Source organism: Phoenix dactylifera, chromosome 12 (genome assembly GCF_051530095.1).
Source record: "Phoenix dactylifera cultivar Ajwa chromosome 12, Ajwa_hap1_PhDact_Kaust_v1.1, whole genome shotgun sequence".
Taxonomy (NCBI): Eukaryota; Viridiplantae; Streptophyta; class Magnoliopsida; order Arecales; family Arecaceae; genus Phoenix; species Phoenix dactylifera.
Genome location: NC_143201.1, coordinates 6,367,609 through 6,386,015, shown reverse-complemented (window position 1 = coordinate 6,386,015; position 18,407 = coordinate 6,367,609). Strand labels below are relative to the sequence as shown.

Below are 18,407 nucleotides of genomic sequence, written 5' to 3'. Positions count from 1 at the left end.
GATTCAGCTAGTGCCGGTGTCACGTGCGTCCAAGGTCGCCCCCATGTGGTGGGGCCCGGTTCCCTATCATTGCATCGCCTGCCCGGAGTTAGTAGATTCTTCGCGAAGGTGGGGACGGCTGGTGGCTGCGAGCTGTCCACGCGGCGAAATGACCTGGCAGCTCCTGAAGGCAATGTGAGGCGCAGCTGCTAGGGTGCGCCGTGGCTTTATTTGATGGGGTGCATGTAAGTACAAATGACCTACAGCCACAATTAACGAAGGGCCCGGATCCTCTACCGGGACCAAACTTAACAGTCCAATTTTGCAATCATAACCATGAATATGCATCATTATGGCTGTGAGGATTTCATGCCACCATAGCTTTAATCCCATTTTATTATCCATTAGAAAATTCTTGAATATTTATGTAGGAGCAAAAATTCTATAAAATTTGATTATAGGTAACTTTTTTGAACGAGGTCTTGTACAAATTATGGTATAGTGAATCACCGATCATATGAACTAAGGGGCAGTCAGGGCCGGCCCGAGCCTTAGGCGACTGAGGCGGTCGCCTAAGGCCCCGGGCCAAAGGAAGGCCCCGGGAGGCTGACTAAAAGGAAGCAAAGGCCCCATATAAACGGGATCAGGAGCTGGCTAAGAATCTTCTCCCCTCCATCGGTGGAGAGTTTCCTGGCCTGCAGAGGGGCAATTTGGAAGTTGGGGACAGTAGTTTTGTTTTGGGTTGGGGGGGGGAGAGAGAGAGAGAGAGAGAGGAGGGATTTGGTTGGCTTGATAGACGCCTGAAGCCACTCTTACCTTTCATCCCTTCTCTTTTTTGGTTTTGGTCTTGGTTTTCCTTCCCTCACACTACTCCTGATCCAGCTGGGCCATCCGGAAGAAAGATAGGGGGATTGGAGATGGACGTCTTGGAGGGTGGAGATTCTTTTAGTTTTCTCCTCTCGGTTTCTTCTCCCCTCTTGGGTGGTAGAGAGAGAAAAGGAGGGAGGGGGTTGAATGGCTGCTGTGCCGTGATGTTGCAGTTGCTGCTTGGGTACTCACTTGAAGGGGAGATGGTGGGATGGGATTTTATTAATTTGATGGAGTGAATTTCCCATAATGACCCTACTTTCTCTTATTGAGAGATTTCTTTATGGACAAATTCTTTCCTTACCTTGACCATGAAGTGCCATGGGATGACCTTTTCCTATCCGGCTCTTGCTTGACATGGTAAACAGTATTTCCAAGTATTATCTCAGTTATTTAATCAGTTTCATGGCCCTTCATTTAGAATAATTACTTTTATGTGCTTCCATTCAAGAATTATATTAAATTGAAAAGGCTTCTTGTCTATCTTTGTTAGATTCATGGTTGAAATAGTGTACTTGATAGCTATCTATTTTCATATATTTTTTTAAGTATTTTATATTTATTAAAAAATTATTATTAAAAACAAAAGGCCTCATTCATTGGATTCGCCTTAGGCCCCAGAATGTATTGAGCCGCCCCTGGGGGCAGTACAATAAGAATTCTGATGTTTGTGATTGGATTTGATAGAATTGGGATGCTTAGCTTGATAAGAATGCTAAAGCTTAAATAAAGAAAGCATGTGAGAGACCTATAAGGATGTTGAGTCTTTTTAAATGAGATTCTAGATCGTTATAGTAACAGCGCCTATGCTATACATGGGATAACAACCTATGATGTAATATAGATCATAGTCAATGCACAAATGACTATGGTGTAAAAGTAGACTTTAAGCCGTTGGGAGATCTTGAATATTTATATGGAATTCGAGCTTCATCTTACTTTCTAGCTAACTTTTCTGAATGAGATCATGGGTTCTTGTAGTAATGAGGCTTGCATTACATATGGGATGGAAACACGTGCTATAAATCTTAATAATGAAATTTGATTAGATTTAAATTCTTGGCAAGAATACTAAAACTTAAATAGTAGGGAGTACATGAGAAATCCATGCAAAGAGATCCTGGGTGTTTACAAAAGTCCAAAAAATCTAACTAATATTTTCTAGGTAGCCTTTTTAGATGACGTCCTAGATTGTTATAGTAGCGGTGCCATGTGATATACATGAATAGCAATCTATGTTGCACCACACATTATCATGCAATGCATAGACAACCATGAATGCAATACTAGATGGACAAGTTTCATCTAGTTGTTGTTAAATGGTGCAAATAAGACCATTTAAGAACCAAGCAATTTAGTATGTTTTCCTCAACCCTACTAGTGAAACCAATCACATATTCCACCATCTATATTGTCTATATATGAAAATAATAGCTTTGATTTTAAAAATATTTCATTTTTGGTTCCTTCTATTTTTCTTTTCAAAAATATCCTTCCATGTCTATTACAAGACATATACAACTACCTCTTATTTAAATAATCCAACTACTTTCAAAATAATAATCAAAATTCCAATTTTAAAAAAAGAAAAAAGAAAAATAATTAGATTCTAGACACTCATTTTAACGGTTATAATGCAAGAGAAAATATGAAAGATTTCCATTATTTTTTTATTATTAATCTATAGTAATATATTTCTTAAATACGTATTACACATTCAATTGCTTATGGGATTCAAATTCCGGAGAGGTTCTTCTGAAGCTTAGATTTCATGTTTTCATCCTTCTTCTTCTACTCGATTATCAGAATTTTCAGAGTTTTGTGCATTGTATAAATCCAGAGACAAGATGTAGCCACCTAATAATATATAAGCCCATGACGCCACATTTCAAGAACTACCAAAATTTCGTGCTCAAATACAATTTAAAATTTAAACGAGGAAAAACTATCTAAAATCTTTTTTTATCTAATTTTTTTTTGACATTATTTGATTTAGTTGTGTATGTTGGTGGCGGTGGTTAATTTTAATGATGGAAGGTGATGGGGACTGCTTTTGATAACGAGAAATAAGTGACGGAGGTCCATTAATATAAATCTGAAAACTAACTTTTGACAAGCGTCAACAGCATGAAAAGAGTTGCAAAACGTTTTTTGAAGCTATTATTCGATGGGATTTGAAAAGTGAGTGTACACTTATAGTTAACAACTTATATTCTAGAAACTATTTTGCTTGAACTCGTAGTGTTCAATATGATCCGAAAGGTGAGGATATATGTAAGGTCAAAAACTTGTATACTATGGATTAGCTTGCTTGAACCCCAATATTATGAGAGATAATTAAGTCCCTAAGAAAGTATTACCAGATGGAAAGCCTGAAACCTTTTCTACAAGTTTTAGAAAAATAAAATAAAAGGACAGTTCTGATAGCTAATAAATTTGGTGTTTCAAAACATCATTGCATATCTATATTTTGGATTTAATTTTAAATTTCACATATGCTCATTTGCATGTAGTTCCATAGGGTGGGAGGGAGAAGGGGAGGGGAGAGGGAGAGGAGAGAGAGATGGGTGAGAGATAATATTACTCTTTTGCTGATAAATATCTTGAATTTATCTTTTTATGTCATACAAGCTCAATTCCAAGCAATTCCATAAGCTCTATGGACAGAGATAATATGACTTTTACCGACAAAACCCTTAAATTTATGTTTTAATTTCACCAACGCTCATTTACATGTAGTTCCATAGAGTGTGTAAAGAAAAACATTGCACCTATCCAAAAACACACGCTCATTTACATGCGGTTCAAGCAATACGTGGATTACAAATGAAAGCATTAGAAAACAATTCAGAATTCCTCTTCTTCAAAGTCTACATAATATTAAGAAGTGGGAGTAGCTCAAATGAAGCCTCAAAGTCCTATAATGCTAATATATTGAAAAACTGAGTTAAAATTAAAGACAGATTCATTTCTCAAAGAAAAGAAGAAAGAAACAAACAACGATAGGTTCCATTTCAAAATTCCTATATGTAAAAATAATTTGGACATAGAACTCCGGTGCACCCCATCTTGAAGAGCCATACGGTGGTTCATAATCTTTCCAGTTTGCTGCTTTATGCTTTGGGACGTTATCATGTCGAATTCAAGATATCATAAATGAATCATTCAAGCAATTCTCTTAAAGGAATGTATTGCTCACTTCTTTTGTTTTTCTTTTTCTTCCACCATCTTTATCCAAATCCTTGTAACTTCTGTATTCGTAGGTCTATATAATCGATAAAGATATAGCAGCAGATCTTAGCTTGATGCCATCATCTTCCCATTTTGTCTGTGGAGCAGCAGCACCAGCTATGTATGCCTACGATGCATAAAACAAAATGACTGTTAGAAACAAAGGCAAAAACAAGGGACTAACCTGGATAGAATAAATGTTCCTATTAGCTAGGTGATTTTGAGAAAACGCTCCATTCTATTTTCCTATTTGCAGTTTAGAGGTGCTTCTTATCTACAAAAAACATCTAATTTTAAAATCTTTGGACACCTTTGCCGCTACTTCCACAGCATGCACTCATTGCATATCTGGAAGCAAAGTTGAGTGCACATATACCGAATACCAAATGCACATATTTGCTGAGCATACAGTGCGCATTCACGGGCTGCGGTATATCAATAGGATCATAAGCAAAAGTGTGCATAAGCTCCAAAACTAGGCCAGTCTTGCACAAAAAAAAAGGTTGTTTGATGATGCATAAAGGAAAATAAAACTGTCCATTTCTTTAAAATTCCTTGTTAGCTATATATGATGGTAAGAAAAAGGAATATATGTGATAGCCTGGTTTTGCATATTGTACAAAGCCTTTAAAAAAACTAGAGAAATTAATGCTTATATTTAAAAACGGCAGAATAAACATGAACCTTAAAATTTGTGATATAATATGATCTCACAGTTTATATGATCTTTATGCCCTTTCTTTCTCATATATTTCTCCTCATTCTGTAACTATTTACAACAAGTGATTGTTACTACCACCAGGTGCTCCTTGATATCTCTGCCTTCATGTCATTGTCTCATTTCACTTCCGCTACTTTTACCACCTTGTTTTGCAATTTTTCATTGTCCACACTTCTCATATCCACATTCATTAAAACATGTTATTGCTACGTCTACAATGCCATCTCAACTTCCATTGCAATTGTTGCCATTTCACATATCTATCACTCTCAACTTCCGCTGAACTAAACACACACTTGCATGGTTCACAGTCATGAATTCTTCAAACAGAAAAAGGTTCCTTGGATATGCACTAGCATATCAATACTCATCTCTGAAGAGCAAAACCCCATAACACGAAACCAATATCATTTAGAAAGGAAATCTGTCAAAAAAAAAATCAAAAAATTTAGATTGAGCAGATAATTGTAGTTTCAATTCATTGTGTATAGCCACTTATCATTGGGAACTAACTTAAATGCTACAGAGTACAAATACCAGGCTAATGTATAACCCCTTAAAATATGGATGGTATCATGTGTATAAACCTAGACATCCATGTGGAAGTGGAACCATAGGACTTGCTTCTGATGCCGGACAGCAGGGAAAGAAAGAAATAGAGAAGAAGGAGAGAGGAGAAATAGGGAAGAAGGAGAGAGGAGGGACGAAGAGGAAGAAGAACTAGGTTTCGCACCTAGCCCTGCTCAGGGTTTCACACGCCAGAACTATAGAAAGGAATTCAGAAATTTTTTTATTCACAGCATTACCCTAAACGATGTACAGTCCAACATATTTATAAGACCCAAAAAAATGCAAAAGACCCAGAAACTAGTCTCACAAAAGACCCTCAAAATAACGAAAAACCAAAATAAGCCCTAAAAGCTGTCAAATAACAAAATACCCTAATAAGCCCAAATAAAATAAAATCACTCCAAAACTGGCTGAACCATTCCCCTGCGGCGGCTATAGACCCGAGTGACGGGCGGTCTGCACCAGCACCTATTTCCTAAGAAATTTTATTACATGACAACTACAGTTGCTAATATAGCCACTACCTTGCCATTCCCATCTCATCTTGTTGCCAATAGTATGGTTTCACCACTGAAAATCTTGTCCATGATGTCACAGTTCTACCATTCTCAAAAATTGTGTATACGGTAAATGTAAAAGGAAAAGAAACATAGGTGGAAATATTCTAGACAGAAAACTTGTAAAGGTAAAATACATGCATGAAGAATGAATACCTTGCCACTGTTAACAGCAGCCACTAAAGCAACATGCTGTGCATCAACACCAAACTCATAGAAGTAGTAAGTCCTGAAAACATCCAGAGCTTTAGTGAGGAACAAAAAGAAGTCCTACAAGAAATTTATGTGGTAAAACTTTCTGAGTGGCGGGGAATGAGGAGATGTGTATATAATATTGGATTAATATTTCATTTTGCTTGATTTGGCTCTCAACAGGTAGGATACGTTTAGGGTAAAAGGTGGGGATTGGCTCCTCCTATTCTTATAAAATGAAACATTATGTGACTTAAATTTGTTAGTAAGAGTGTCATAGCAATACAGTTTAAACAAATCAAACAGAAAGTATAAACTGGTTCAAAAGTTGCAGAAGGAAATGAAGGCTCCAGAAAGCCTCCACTTTTCTGCTGAGGCTTTCTGGCTATTGCAGTCCTTTATAATATCTCAGATAATAACTCAGATTTATTTGTCAATATTTATAACTTGTCACATGAATAAAAGGCTACCTTAGACTTTCATCTTCCTTGACTTTTATCGTGCGGGCAGTGTACAAATTTGCACCACCTGTGAAGAATCAAGCTACTTAAGTTAATAGAAATGGCAAATGGGCGAAAGAAGAATTCATGATTACTGAAAGAATTAGCCCAATATGATTAAAAAAAAAAACCTTGTTCCTCTTTGTTAGTGTACAATCATAACAAGCATCAATCCATTCTAGGGTTTGTTACTTCAATTCAAGGTCCCCCAGTCTACCCCCTCCCCAAAACCCACACCCAGAAGACCCTGCCCCCAAACCCAGGGTCATCTGCCACATGACCATAACCATAAAGCCCATCCAAGACACAGTATACCATTGTAGCATAACCATGTTGTTAATGTTTTAGATCAAGGTTATCTAAAAAGAGTCAGGAGAAACTCCTGCACTTAAGCCACCAGCAAACTTCTAGAAGAAAAATGGCACCTAAAAAAGATCATCTAAACTGAAACATAATTGTTTTAAATAGTTGCCTGATGATAGATAGGGCAATCCATATGTTCAGTCATACTGTAACTTTAATTCAATAGGTTTAAAGGTGATAAATTGAAATATATTGAAAAAAGTCAATGAAAATGCTACCAAAACATTTTTGAGTTCCCAGACTCACCAGGAACAAATATCTTTGCTGCCTCCTTGAGAGTGCCTAAATCTGTAATATCTTTGGCCTGTCCAAGTCATGAAACAGAATGAGAATCACATGGAGCAACCAAAATTTTACATTCTTCATAAGCACTAAACTCTCATTATTAATACTAAAATAGTATATTTGTATATTCTCCATCCTCTTAAACAAGATAAAGTGTTTTCTGCTGTCTTTACTGATTCAGCATTATTAAGTCATCTTGGAGCAAGTTTTTTCTGTTTTCTGACATTTAGGTAATTCTCAAATACAGATTCAGTCCATCCCTTAAAGAGACCACATGCTGATGCTGAGATTCCTTTAGGTAGGCTAACCAATCCAAGTGAAATGCGAACAGTGTAAAAGATGATAACAACACTTGAAACTCATTAGACTTTCAAGAAGACAGATTGTCCTCATGCAAACAACAGTCAATGCTAACTGGATACAACCATCATTTTTATGACTTAAAATGCAGCACTTACTGATAATGTTTCTATTGTGTCTTCTATTTAGAGGACTAGGAACATGGCCACTCGGAGGGCCATGAGCCCATGGCTGAGCACCACATAGTGAGCCAAAGGGTTAATTTTGCCGCCGCAAATAGCAAGATTGAAGGTTTTAAAACCAAGGATAAATAAGGAACCACAACGAAGAGACGACTACTAATGTAGTTTGACACTATGCCTATCACTGCACATACGAGTCCTTTAAGTACTACACAATGGATCAAGTACTTGTGGGATCAAGTACTACACCACCATGGATTTAACACTACTTTAGACATAGATGGGCAAAAGTTCTGTCGGTAAATTCTTAGAGGCAATTTGGTTTCACTGGCTCTCTTTTATGTTGCACAAGACCCTAATCAAAACTGGTCATACGGTAGGGCCCAAGGTCCGCAGGACCGACCATACTAACGTACCGGTGGGCACCGGCAGTACCGTTGGAACCGGTACCGAATCGGAGGCGCTCTCAACCCAGAGTGGCATTAAATGGCCCATATGGGCGCGCTGCCCCACACGGGGAACCGAGCGCGGGCGCGATTTCCGGCCAGAAAATGCAGTTTCCTGCGTGGCGAATCGTGCGCGGGCGTGCGATTCTCCACTCACGCGTTTGCGCGCGATTCCCACAAAAAAAAACTACGCATCCACGGACGTGCGCGCACGCATTAAATGCCACAAAGTGGCATTAAATGGCCCATGCGGGCTGCCAGCCCGCGTGGGTGCTCTTCCCCGTGCGCAGGCGCACAGGGAAAATAAGTTTGGGCTGGTGAGAACTGGCCCGATTCGCACCGGTACATGGTTGTACCGGTGCATACCGGCACCGGTACCGGCTTGTACCGGTGCGTACCGAGCACCAGTTTGGGTCGGAACCGAATTTATATGCTGTACCGTATCGGTGCCTGTCGGCACCAGTTCGGTACGGGCTGAACGGACTGGTTCCGGTCGGTTCACCATACCATGGTAGGGCCAAATGATCATCTTGAGCACCTGCATGTTCCATCTACATGAGTTATGTCTTTAGGTTTTGTCCTTATCTTTAAATTACTGACCCATGGTTCTTGTTCATAAATAGACCTGCTCATGGGCCGAGCAAGCCGGGCTAGGGCCAGGCTTTGCCCAAACATCAACAAAATTTACTTAGGCTTGGGCTCGGTACGTCTAGACTCGGCCTAGCTCGGGCCTCAAGCTGCCTAATCCTTTCTCCTTTTTATAAAAAATGTTAAAAATATTTAAAAATACTTAAAAAATACAAAATATGAATAATTAAATATTGTCAACAATCTACATACGTCTATTATCAAATTAAGTCCACATATCAATAACAATTGTCAAATTAAGTATACAAGTACAACAAACATAAACAAAGAACACAAGAAAAATAAAAAAATTCAGGCTAAGCATTGATCCCCAAGCCCAAGCCAAGGCACAGGCTGTCAAGCCAAAATTTTCGTCCAAGCCCACCCAAAAGGCTTAGGGCTTGAGTGGGCTAAGCCTGCCCATGCACAGGTCGAGTTATATTTCAGCCCTAAATTATTTCTAGGTCTAAATAACTATCCTAAGGATAATCTTAAAGATTCACCCTCGGACTTCGTTGAACTATTAACTACAAATTTTGTTATTCCTATGCTCTTTGCTCGTGCCCATTTGTGATCTAGGCACCTGATTTTTAAGCTTTAGCTTTGGATGTTGTATTTACTTCTGCATTGGTGATTAAGGCAACATTTTTTAGTTTATACATACAAATTGATTTGGCCTTGGAAATAAGATTCAGCAACCTACTAATTTTCTCCATCTGTACATATGGATTGCTATGGCCAAGCTGTACAACCATTACTTTTTATCAAGTGAAGCCATATTGTCAAAATCATTTGATTCCATCAAAATTATGCTTAAGGACCTTTTCTTGTGCACTTGTATTATATTAGCATCTAGTTTTAGCTTGAGCTCCAGTTCAGCTATTCGAATATTCTTGTATGGCCGTATTTACAACTATATTTTATCTAATGAGGAGAAGGAATGAGATTCCTTCAACCCATTCAACTCAATTCTATCTAAAAAAATAGAAAGTATGAAAATTGGTAAAACTAGTGTCTAGGTTCCTTTTTGTTTCAATAATGAATTCCAAAATTGAGTTATAGAATCTCCATTTGTATTAGTGAGGTCCGTCCTTGCACAATTTGTATCGAAATCCTCTTCTAGTTAAAAGAGGAAATACCTTTCCCAAGATAGAGGATTAGTGGAAATGGTCATGAAAAGCTAGAATTTTATAAGAGGTAGATCTCAACTTTTAAATTGACTTTGGTTTCAATTGTTTCACCTAATTCCTCCTAGATTGGGAGATACGCCTAGTCAATGTCCTTCACCAAAGAGGTTTTTTTTTTTCTTTAATCGACCCGTTTCGAGGCCCAAAACATGGAATTTTTGGTCCTGATCACCTGTGCGCCACACCTTTAAAGAGTGGTATCACATCATAAAGCTCGAAAAGTTATCTGATTTCAAAAAAAAGAGCAACTCAATAAAATGTCATACAAGCAAGTAAGGCTAGAAATTTCGCATGTGGAGTGGCTAGAGTGGTCCTCATTGAGTTTGGTGATCCGCCTAGATCAATATATTTTTCAGTTTGAACCATTGAGAACATGTTAGTGCTTCACTGTGTCTAGTTGTGGATACTAATTACACTATTATTGTGAGGGCCCAGTCCATTGACCAGCCCGCACATGAATTGGGCCGCAAGCCCGTGTGAGCAAGGGCTCACGGCCCGTGCATGTGGAGAGGAAGAATCGAACTCCGAATAGAAGTCCTCCTCTTCCTCAGATTCCGTCGGAAGGAGGGGACTGCTGGTGACCGAATCCTACCTTGTTTGAGTCGATTTTCATCTATATAAGAACCTCTCGCCCTCTCCTTTGGCATCAACTATGGGAGTTCATCCATTAGAGGCATAAAACTCTAGGTTTTTCGTGGGAGGAACTCAGGGATTCTCGCTATCGATCTAGTCGAAGGAGATTGCCGGAGGCAAGGTACACCTTCTCTCTCTGTTCTTTGGTCTTTGGGTCCATCGTTCCACCTTGAATCCGGCCGGCAAGTCACCGGATTGGTGATAAATAGGATCTCCCTGTTTCGTTTTCTTCCTCCCATTTCTGTTAGCCGTCGCTGGGCGTGGAACGTTGCCGGCACTACCATGGGCCGGCGACCAACCCAGTTTTGTTTTCTTCCTCCTATTTCGGCCGGCTGCTGCCGGGCGTGGCACGCTACCGACACCATCATGGGCCGTCAGCCACTGGGGGTCGCCGGCCACGAGCGGCTGCTGCCCCCGAGCACCCTCTCTCATTTAGAAAGGAGAAGAGAGAGAGCCTCATAGTTCTCTCTTCTCTTACTTTCTCTCTCCTCTCTCTAGTTTTTCTCTCTTCTTGTTTGTTTCTCTCTCTAAACAGCCCTATGGATCCCAGTATAGGATTCCATCGACTTGATCTATGAACTCGAGTTTATCTTTGAAAAGAAGCCCTAAACCGCCCTAATGCTCGGGGCGTCTGCTGGACCGATCATCGCGGCTCTGTCAAGTGTCCATAGAACCCACTGATGATGAACTCTGTTGAACGACCTTGGCCCTAATCGAGTCCATGCCCTATGATTTATTGATCGAGTCGCTTAGGCTTAACCCACTCGGATCCGTTGAATGCCATCATCCGGCTAATCGTCCATATTTCTTATTATTTTAATTCCATTCAAGTCATTGAATGGTGATTAATTTTACATTTAATATTTTTAAATAAGTTTAGCATATTTACCTAGAGATGTTTGACAGTCTAAGGCGAAAGAAATAAGTAGATCTTACACTTTTTATTATTTTTCAAACTATCATGTTTTTCTTGCATAAGATTTGCTTGTGGAAATATTATATTTTTTCTTAAAATTATAGATCAGCATATGTCTTATGAAATCATGCTTTATTATGAAAAATAGTTCCATGAATATTTAATGAAAATAGCTTTGTTATGAATCATGTCATTTAGTATTTTTCATCTATTTATGTGTATACTTTAAGAAAAAAGATATAAATTTTTTAAAAGCTCTCAGATACCTATGACCGCCTCTAAAAATGGAAGCCAATCGACACCATAGAACTAGCATCCAACGAAAACGACCCTCTACCAATGGATTAAAGTTGGTAATGAATACGGACTATGATATCTTGTTGATTACAAAGATGACCCTGTCATGTGTTATAGTGACTATAGCATGAATATCTGTAAGCAATATTTTGATCCATGATAGGATTAACTGACATAAAGAATGATTCACGAATTTATTTGCAATATAAACTTAGAACTATGTTTATGAAATATGGATGATTTGTTCATGCATGATTTGCTTTATGACTTGTTTTGATATATTGTATTATAAAATACTTTATTTTTGCAATAACTGTTATTTTTCTTAAACCATGCATTGACATGAAAAAAAACTTATACTTGATCCGGTAAGATAGTATAAGGTTTACTTACTGAGCTTGTATTATTTAATATTTTTTACTTTACTACTTAATTTGAAGATATTTTATATTGCATCTTGTAGCATGCAACATCTCACTCAAGATTAGCGAAACTGTCCCGAACCGGATGGTTCGGACCGACTCGAGCCGTACCGGTGGCTCATCGGTATGGTTCCGGCAACGAAAACGAGACTCGTTGCCAGAGCCAGAGAAGAAGAAAGAAAGAGAGCGAGCAGGGGAAGGAGGGAGAGGGAGAGGTGGCGGACGTCGGCAGAGGGCCGTGGGGGGTGCGGTTCTCCTTTTTTCGAACGAAACAGGGGTCCAGCTGCAGCCTCACCTACTGCAGCCTCTGCCGCCCCCCCGGCCTCCACCGGCGTCCGCCTCCCTCCCTCTCTCCCCCTTCTCTCTCTCTTTTTCTCTCTTCCATAGTACTGTGCCCTCGCTCGTCAATACAAGCTCGACACGAGCCGTACCGTCGGAGAACCGGTTCAATGCCCGGTACTGGTTCTTCAAATCTTGATCTCACTAATCATTTTCTGTTTTGTATTATTTTAAAACAACAAGATGCATAATTTAGGTTAAACCAGAATTATAAAAACATAAAAAATAAAAAAAATCAAATTAGACTTAAAATCATTGAAAAAGTTAAAAAGGATTGATTGTCAATTAATTGAACTTGAAAAACTCAAAAAAAAAAAAAAATTAGCGTGCCGAGCGTACCGTGTGTTGGTACGGTACCGAACTAGTACCGTACCGATCTGTCCGCCGACCGGTACGGGTTCTGGTACCGGTTCGGCGGACTTTAACAGAAATTATCATCATTCCCTCAACCTATTGCTAAAAAGTAAAACAGAAATATAGGAACGTAGAATGAATATCTCTATCATTGATTTCCTAAATAATACAACTAACCACTTCTATAATCTTCATTGCAAACCAACTTTAGCTGGTAAATACATAAAAACAGCTTTTTTTATCATGCCCTACCATTTTTAATGCGTGAATTTATTTCTTTCACATAGATCTCTTTCCTCAATAATTGATTGATAAGCAAAATTCAGATATTTTGAGAATTTCAGTTATATACTCGACCAGATTAAAATTGTCCAGATGATTTCCTCACAGTTGTCAATAATTTTTTCTCCTAAGTGTCAGGTCCAGGCAGCAGTCAACTGTGCCCTGCTTTGCCTTGATCTACTTTTGAAAGTTCTGCATGATTTAGTCATTTTTCCTCCAATCTCAAAATGATTCTATCATCTTTCCTCCCACTCACTTTTTTCTTTCAAGATCTTAAGGAAAAAGGGATTAGTGGATAGCCTAAGGATAGAAATCTGGACTATGTTGACCATCATGCTGCTATGCATTCATTCAAGATCTCCCATTCAAGGGTTTTATTATCTTGGTTCTCTCCTCTTGGAAACTCGAAATGTCTTCCACCTTGTCTGATATGTATTGTTGTGGTGTCAGTTAAACAAACTTTATAGATCAACTCTTCTGCACAGAGAAGATACTCAAAACCAGGCTACATATGTCTTAGTTTAATGCGACATCCTGGGACTCTGGAGTGCCAAATATTAGTGAACTCTGATGCATTTTGATTGATAATTAATCTAGGATGACCAGTTGTTACCTTATGAAGAGCAGATCTCAATGTTTGATATCTCCAGCTTGTTTAGTTTTAGTACTAAATCCAAATATGGTGATTGGCAAAACCATGCTGCCATGCACTTGGAAATGTCATAGAATACTTTTTTCAGATCCATCTCTATCTTGTTCTCCTTTACAGAAAATGTAGTTTGTGAATCTAAACATCATCCTCTAATTCAAATTGCCAACCTTTTGAACCTTAGCATAAATGTCCCAAGATCTTTTTAATGTGAAGCTGTTTTTACTTCATGCCCCATAATGAATAAAATGCCTTTATATATATATGGATTTACATACTTTAGATCATGCTTCAAATTCAGCATTTTTTCTCTTGGCACCATTTTTATTCAACTGCCATTTATTTTATGCACATTTGAGCAGAGAAAGAGAAGATGCAGTTAAGTGCATATTTCTGGTAACTCATGTTCTCGAAAATGTACATGTAAGAGTTAAAATCCCTGACTTTTTCAAATACTTTGTCAGCATTAATGCTAAATTTCTTTTCTTTTGGAGTCTGTTCCCAATGGCCTTACAGGTGAACAATTTCAATATCAAACAAGCCATATTGAAGCTGCAAAGGAGAAAATCAATTCTATGCCTATTGCACCACTAGTGCTTCCTTGATCTCAACAATATAATTTACGGAATATGCATAACATGGTTGAATCTTTTAAAAAGAATTATGTTTAACTGTGCACCAAGTAGGGACTTCAGGAATACTCTCCTGAATTCGTCCTACCATAATTATCTAGGCCTGCTAATTCTACAAAGTCTCTAGTATAACTTGAGACCATTGACCCTGAATTCTTGATGCTCATATTGCTCGTGAAAAAACAAATTTAATAAACTTGCCAGCCTATATCCATATTGTCTTCCTTTCATGCTTGATCCTTTCTTTATCATTGGTTCCTTAAGTGTGTTGTCCACTGTTTTTGTTGTGTAAGGCTAAGTCTTGAAATGCCTGCTTACAGTTATGAAGGAAAAGAACAAACTTTTCCTTCATCATAACATTTTAGGGGTCGATTCCTCTATTAAAATAACATGTTTTAGGGTTTATATGGATTCATATTATCAAATATCAACTTGATGATGTAAGACTGGAAGCAAAGCATAAAGGGGTATTCATAAACATCCGGAGTAAATTATTTGATATGTTTTCTCCTATGTTAAAGCTTAACTCCACTTATGTGATAATCTCAAGTGTCCTGCAAACAACTTAAATGTTAATAATGCATTCCCACATGGTGGTTTATTAAAAATTTATATGGATCAACCTCTAGAATTTACTGTTTAGGGAGAGGAATATGAAGTTTGTTGATTGAATAAGTTGACTTATGAGTTGGAAGTTGGAACAAATGCCTAAGGCATGGTTCATGGTGATACAATATCCTGATTTATATTTTTGACAACCAAAATTTAAAAAATCTTTTTATTATCAAATAAGAATCAATGAATCCTCTAAAAAGAAAACTGCAACCAATGTGATATCCTAGGATAGCTCCTTCAATAAGGTTACAAATTTCCCACACAACCCATAAGACTATTCCTGTTATGCATTTTCTCCTTGAGATCTAGCAAATATATGCTTTTTTTTTCTTGAACAAGTGTTTTCTTTTAATAAAGAGACGTTTTGTCAGGTCAATAGTAATGGATAAACAACATCAGGCAAAAAAAGAAATTATTCCACAAACCTCTAAGAAATTGATCTTTAGCTGATTGGATGGCCGGATCACCACACTTAGAACTTCTGATCTACATCATGAGTAAGGATATAACAAAACATGAAAATAAATGCACTGAACTAGTAAATTTCATCATATGTTTGATCAATAAATGAATTTGTAATTCTTTACTTATTGCTAACACCACATGCCTTCTCAAGAATAAGGTGCAGTTCTCTGAAAAAAGAATAAAGTACATGGAATGACAGGTTTTACTTTTTTAAGAATAAATAAACAAGTAACTATGAAAAGAGGAAAAAAATTATAATATTTTAATGCACTAAAATATAGTTTGGTATATCTTGGAAGAGTAGGAAGCATCCTACACTCTTGTTCGTAGAAGACATCAATTCCATGATTTTGTCTTGTTTGCATATGTATATTTTTCATTCTTGGCACAAATTTGTGCATAAAATGTATACTTTGTTCTTCTAACTATTTTTATTTATCAACTTGAATCAATTAAGTCATAAGACACCTCAGTATTGGTAGTAGTGAATTATCATACTAAAATTGTTTTAAAAACTTTAGCAAACCCATAGTTCAGAATTGATTTTCCTCTCAAGGGAAAAGGATTTCTTTCAGTTGCTAGTTGTTTTACAAACTCATCCATATAGTTTGTTAGGCAGCAAAAAGCTCATTTTATTGGTCAAATAGTCTCACAAGCATGGCATTGACAATAAAGAGTTCTTCATGTGCTGAAGGTAAACAATATTAGTTTGATTGTTGTTAGTTGTTACAGTTATTATCAACAGTCAACACTCTTAATCTAATGAATAGTGAAATGTTTTCTCATTTTTCCTAAAATGTCATCCTCTTCATGCCATTAAAGGGATAAGAGGGACTTGTCATGTCCAATTTAAATACTCTACTGCAAGGATTCATGTACTGTTGGTATGTCCTGTACTGACTGGTATGTACCACTAGTACCAACCCATATAGATACAGGGTACTGGCCGTGCTGGCTGAATCATGTATTGATACAGGCACTGCATCGACCAGCCAGTGACCAGTGCGGGCCCACACTAGAGTTTTTAAAACCTTGATCTACTGCAGGTTTTGAAGTTAAGCTCCCGAAGAGCAATCACTGTTACATTCCATAGATCTGTTTTCCACTTCTGCTGGTTCTATCTTTATGAAGAAGTCCAGGAATAATGCTTCCAGTAATGCCTCTCTGCAGTTATCTCCATATTGTTAGCTCAACATCAAGGATCTAATTCCCCTAAAATTTTCAATTTCATAGGATCACAAGCTTGACCTTTTGAAGGAAGGAAAATATTCCTTAAGAGCGAGATACATGATATATCAATGATTGTCTAATATTATTTGATATAAATAACACCTCCCATTTTGCTTTGGTTTTTTAATGACCAGAGCTTTTCAGGCACCCTAAATTCAAATCAGTGTTTTTAATCCAAAAGCAATCTAACTGTTAAAAATAGTCCAATCATGCTGAGAATCCATAATAAGTGGATGAGGCATAATTCCTATTTGAATAAGGCAGAGGAAGCACTCTCTAATATATAAATAACGAATCAGGAAATTTATGTTTCTTATCGAAAAAAAAAAGAATTGGGAACTTTAAGTTATCCAGGAAGATACATGTCTCGTATCACTCCATTCTCGACCAGGGGGAAAAAAAAGATATCTAAAGCACAGGCTTACAAACCTGTCTGGAGATGCAAAACGAGCCGCAAATGCCTTCGGTTTTGCTTTATCACCATAATATGACAATCCAGCTTTGTAGTCCTAAAAGCACAAAAGTGAACAGAACATGCTAAAAGTTCAGGAATTTATGAATTCCAGACATCAGAAAGGATTTCTATAGACGACTCATGAGAACAAAGATCAGCTGAAAAATCCCACACAAGTCACAAAAGCATATTCTTGACATATTATCTCATGACCTTACAACATGTTAGTTCACTTTACTTTACGGAGCATTTCATCAAATGCCATACGACCAGAATAAAACCAACTGAAATAGTAATATAATTGCATTGGCATAGAGACTAGAAAGACATACATGGTTACAAGAGCTTTTAATTTCTTTATGTTTATACCTCCGGCTCCATAATATCGTCGAAAAGAGGTGGAACACGAATGGAAAAGCCATCCCCGAAGAACTGATTCCAAGACTTGGTGTTTGAAATCCCAGATAGTGATGGCTTTCGAGGAGGAGTGGCGGTCTCCAGAGAGGCCGATAGCGCAATTGGAACAGAAACCCATGAAGTTAAAGATACGATAGACATGGTTAAGGCTTGAATGCTGACTTCCCTCCTAGATATTGACCTTGGAAAAGATTTAGGGCCAAATTTAGGGTTAGGGTTAGAGTTAGGGTTTTGAGGAGGTGGTTTTGGAGGGGAAGTGAGGAGGAGATGAACGGCCATGGAGAGCAGATAACGATGGCCTCTTCCATGGTGAGGAAAAGTTTGGGAGCGGACGCCGATAGACGTTAAAAAGACGGACGAGGGTACTATCGTTATTTTATTGATGTCTGAGGGCATTTCCGTCTTCCAGTTGAGCTGAACGGGCGATGGTATGAAACTAATGACGGAGCGATACCATGCAATTAAAACTTAAAAGACGAATATACCCTTAGTCTGTTCCCATCACCACGAAGGCTGGAAAGGAGCCGTTTGAAGACCGTTACGCCTTATCCGAATTTGAAACCAGCCACCCAATCAAAATCCAAATCTAATCCAACAGAAAGTGAGAAACAGGGGAAATCCAAAAAAGCGTAAAAATGGCTCTCTGATTTTATCCGCCTTTCCCTCCATTTCCTCATCCTTTCTCCTTCTTCTTA

The 18,407-nt window shown here is 37.9% G+C and overlaps 1 protein-coding gene across 3 annotated transcripts; it reads right to left on the bottom strand.

The window, feature by feature from the left end:
• Positions 1 to 3,666: 3,666 nt before the first annotated feature.
• LOC103712340 (tagatose-6-phosphate ketose/aldose isomerase, putative (Mog1/PsbP/DUF1795-like photosystem II reaction center PsbP family protein)) lies at positions 3,667 to 18,314 on the bottom strand. Of its 3 annotated transcripts, none has more exons than XM_008798834.5 (7): positions 17,665 to 18,031; positions 17,271 to 17,350; positions 15,572 to 15,632; positions 7,227 to 7,284; positions 6,588 to 6,645; positions 6,082 to 6,154; positions 3,667 to 4,204 (listed from the first exon to the last, which is right to left on the bottom strand). In XM_008798834.5, the coding sequence occupies exons 1-7, from the start codon at positions 17,989 to 17,991 to the stop codon at positions 4,112 to 4,114; spliced, it is 750 nt and encodes a 249-aa protein (XP_008797056.2). In that variant the 5' UTR covers positions 17,992 to 18,031; the 3' UTR covers positions 3,667 to 4,111. The 3 variants fall into 3 exon arrangements, with proteins under 3 accessions (XP_008797056.2, XP_088564275.1, XP_089782659.1); XM_088708149.2 differs by having other exon boundaries at positions 15,572 to 15,627; positions 17,628 to 17,971; XM_089926533.1 differs by lacking the exon at positions 6,082 to 6,154 and having other exon boundaries at positions 17,665 to 18,314.
• Positions 18,315 to 18,407: the final 93 nt, after the last annotated feature.

Bases quoted from the DNA above. Each gene is read 5' to 3' on its own strand.
- LOC103712340 (XM_008798834.5), bottom strand. From the start codon at position 17,991: ATGGCCGTTCATCTCCTCCTCACTTCCCCTCCAAAACCACCTCCTCAA. The intron at 15,633-17,270 runs GTTTGTAAGCCT...CTCATGATGTAG, and splicing joins CGTTTTGCATCTCCAGACAG to ATCAGAAGTTCTAAGTGTGG. The intron at 6,155-6,587 runs GTAGCCTTTTAT...GGATGTTTTCAG, and splicing joins AAGGAAGATGAAAGTCTAAG to GACTTACTACTTCTATGAGT.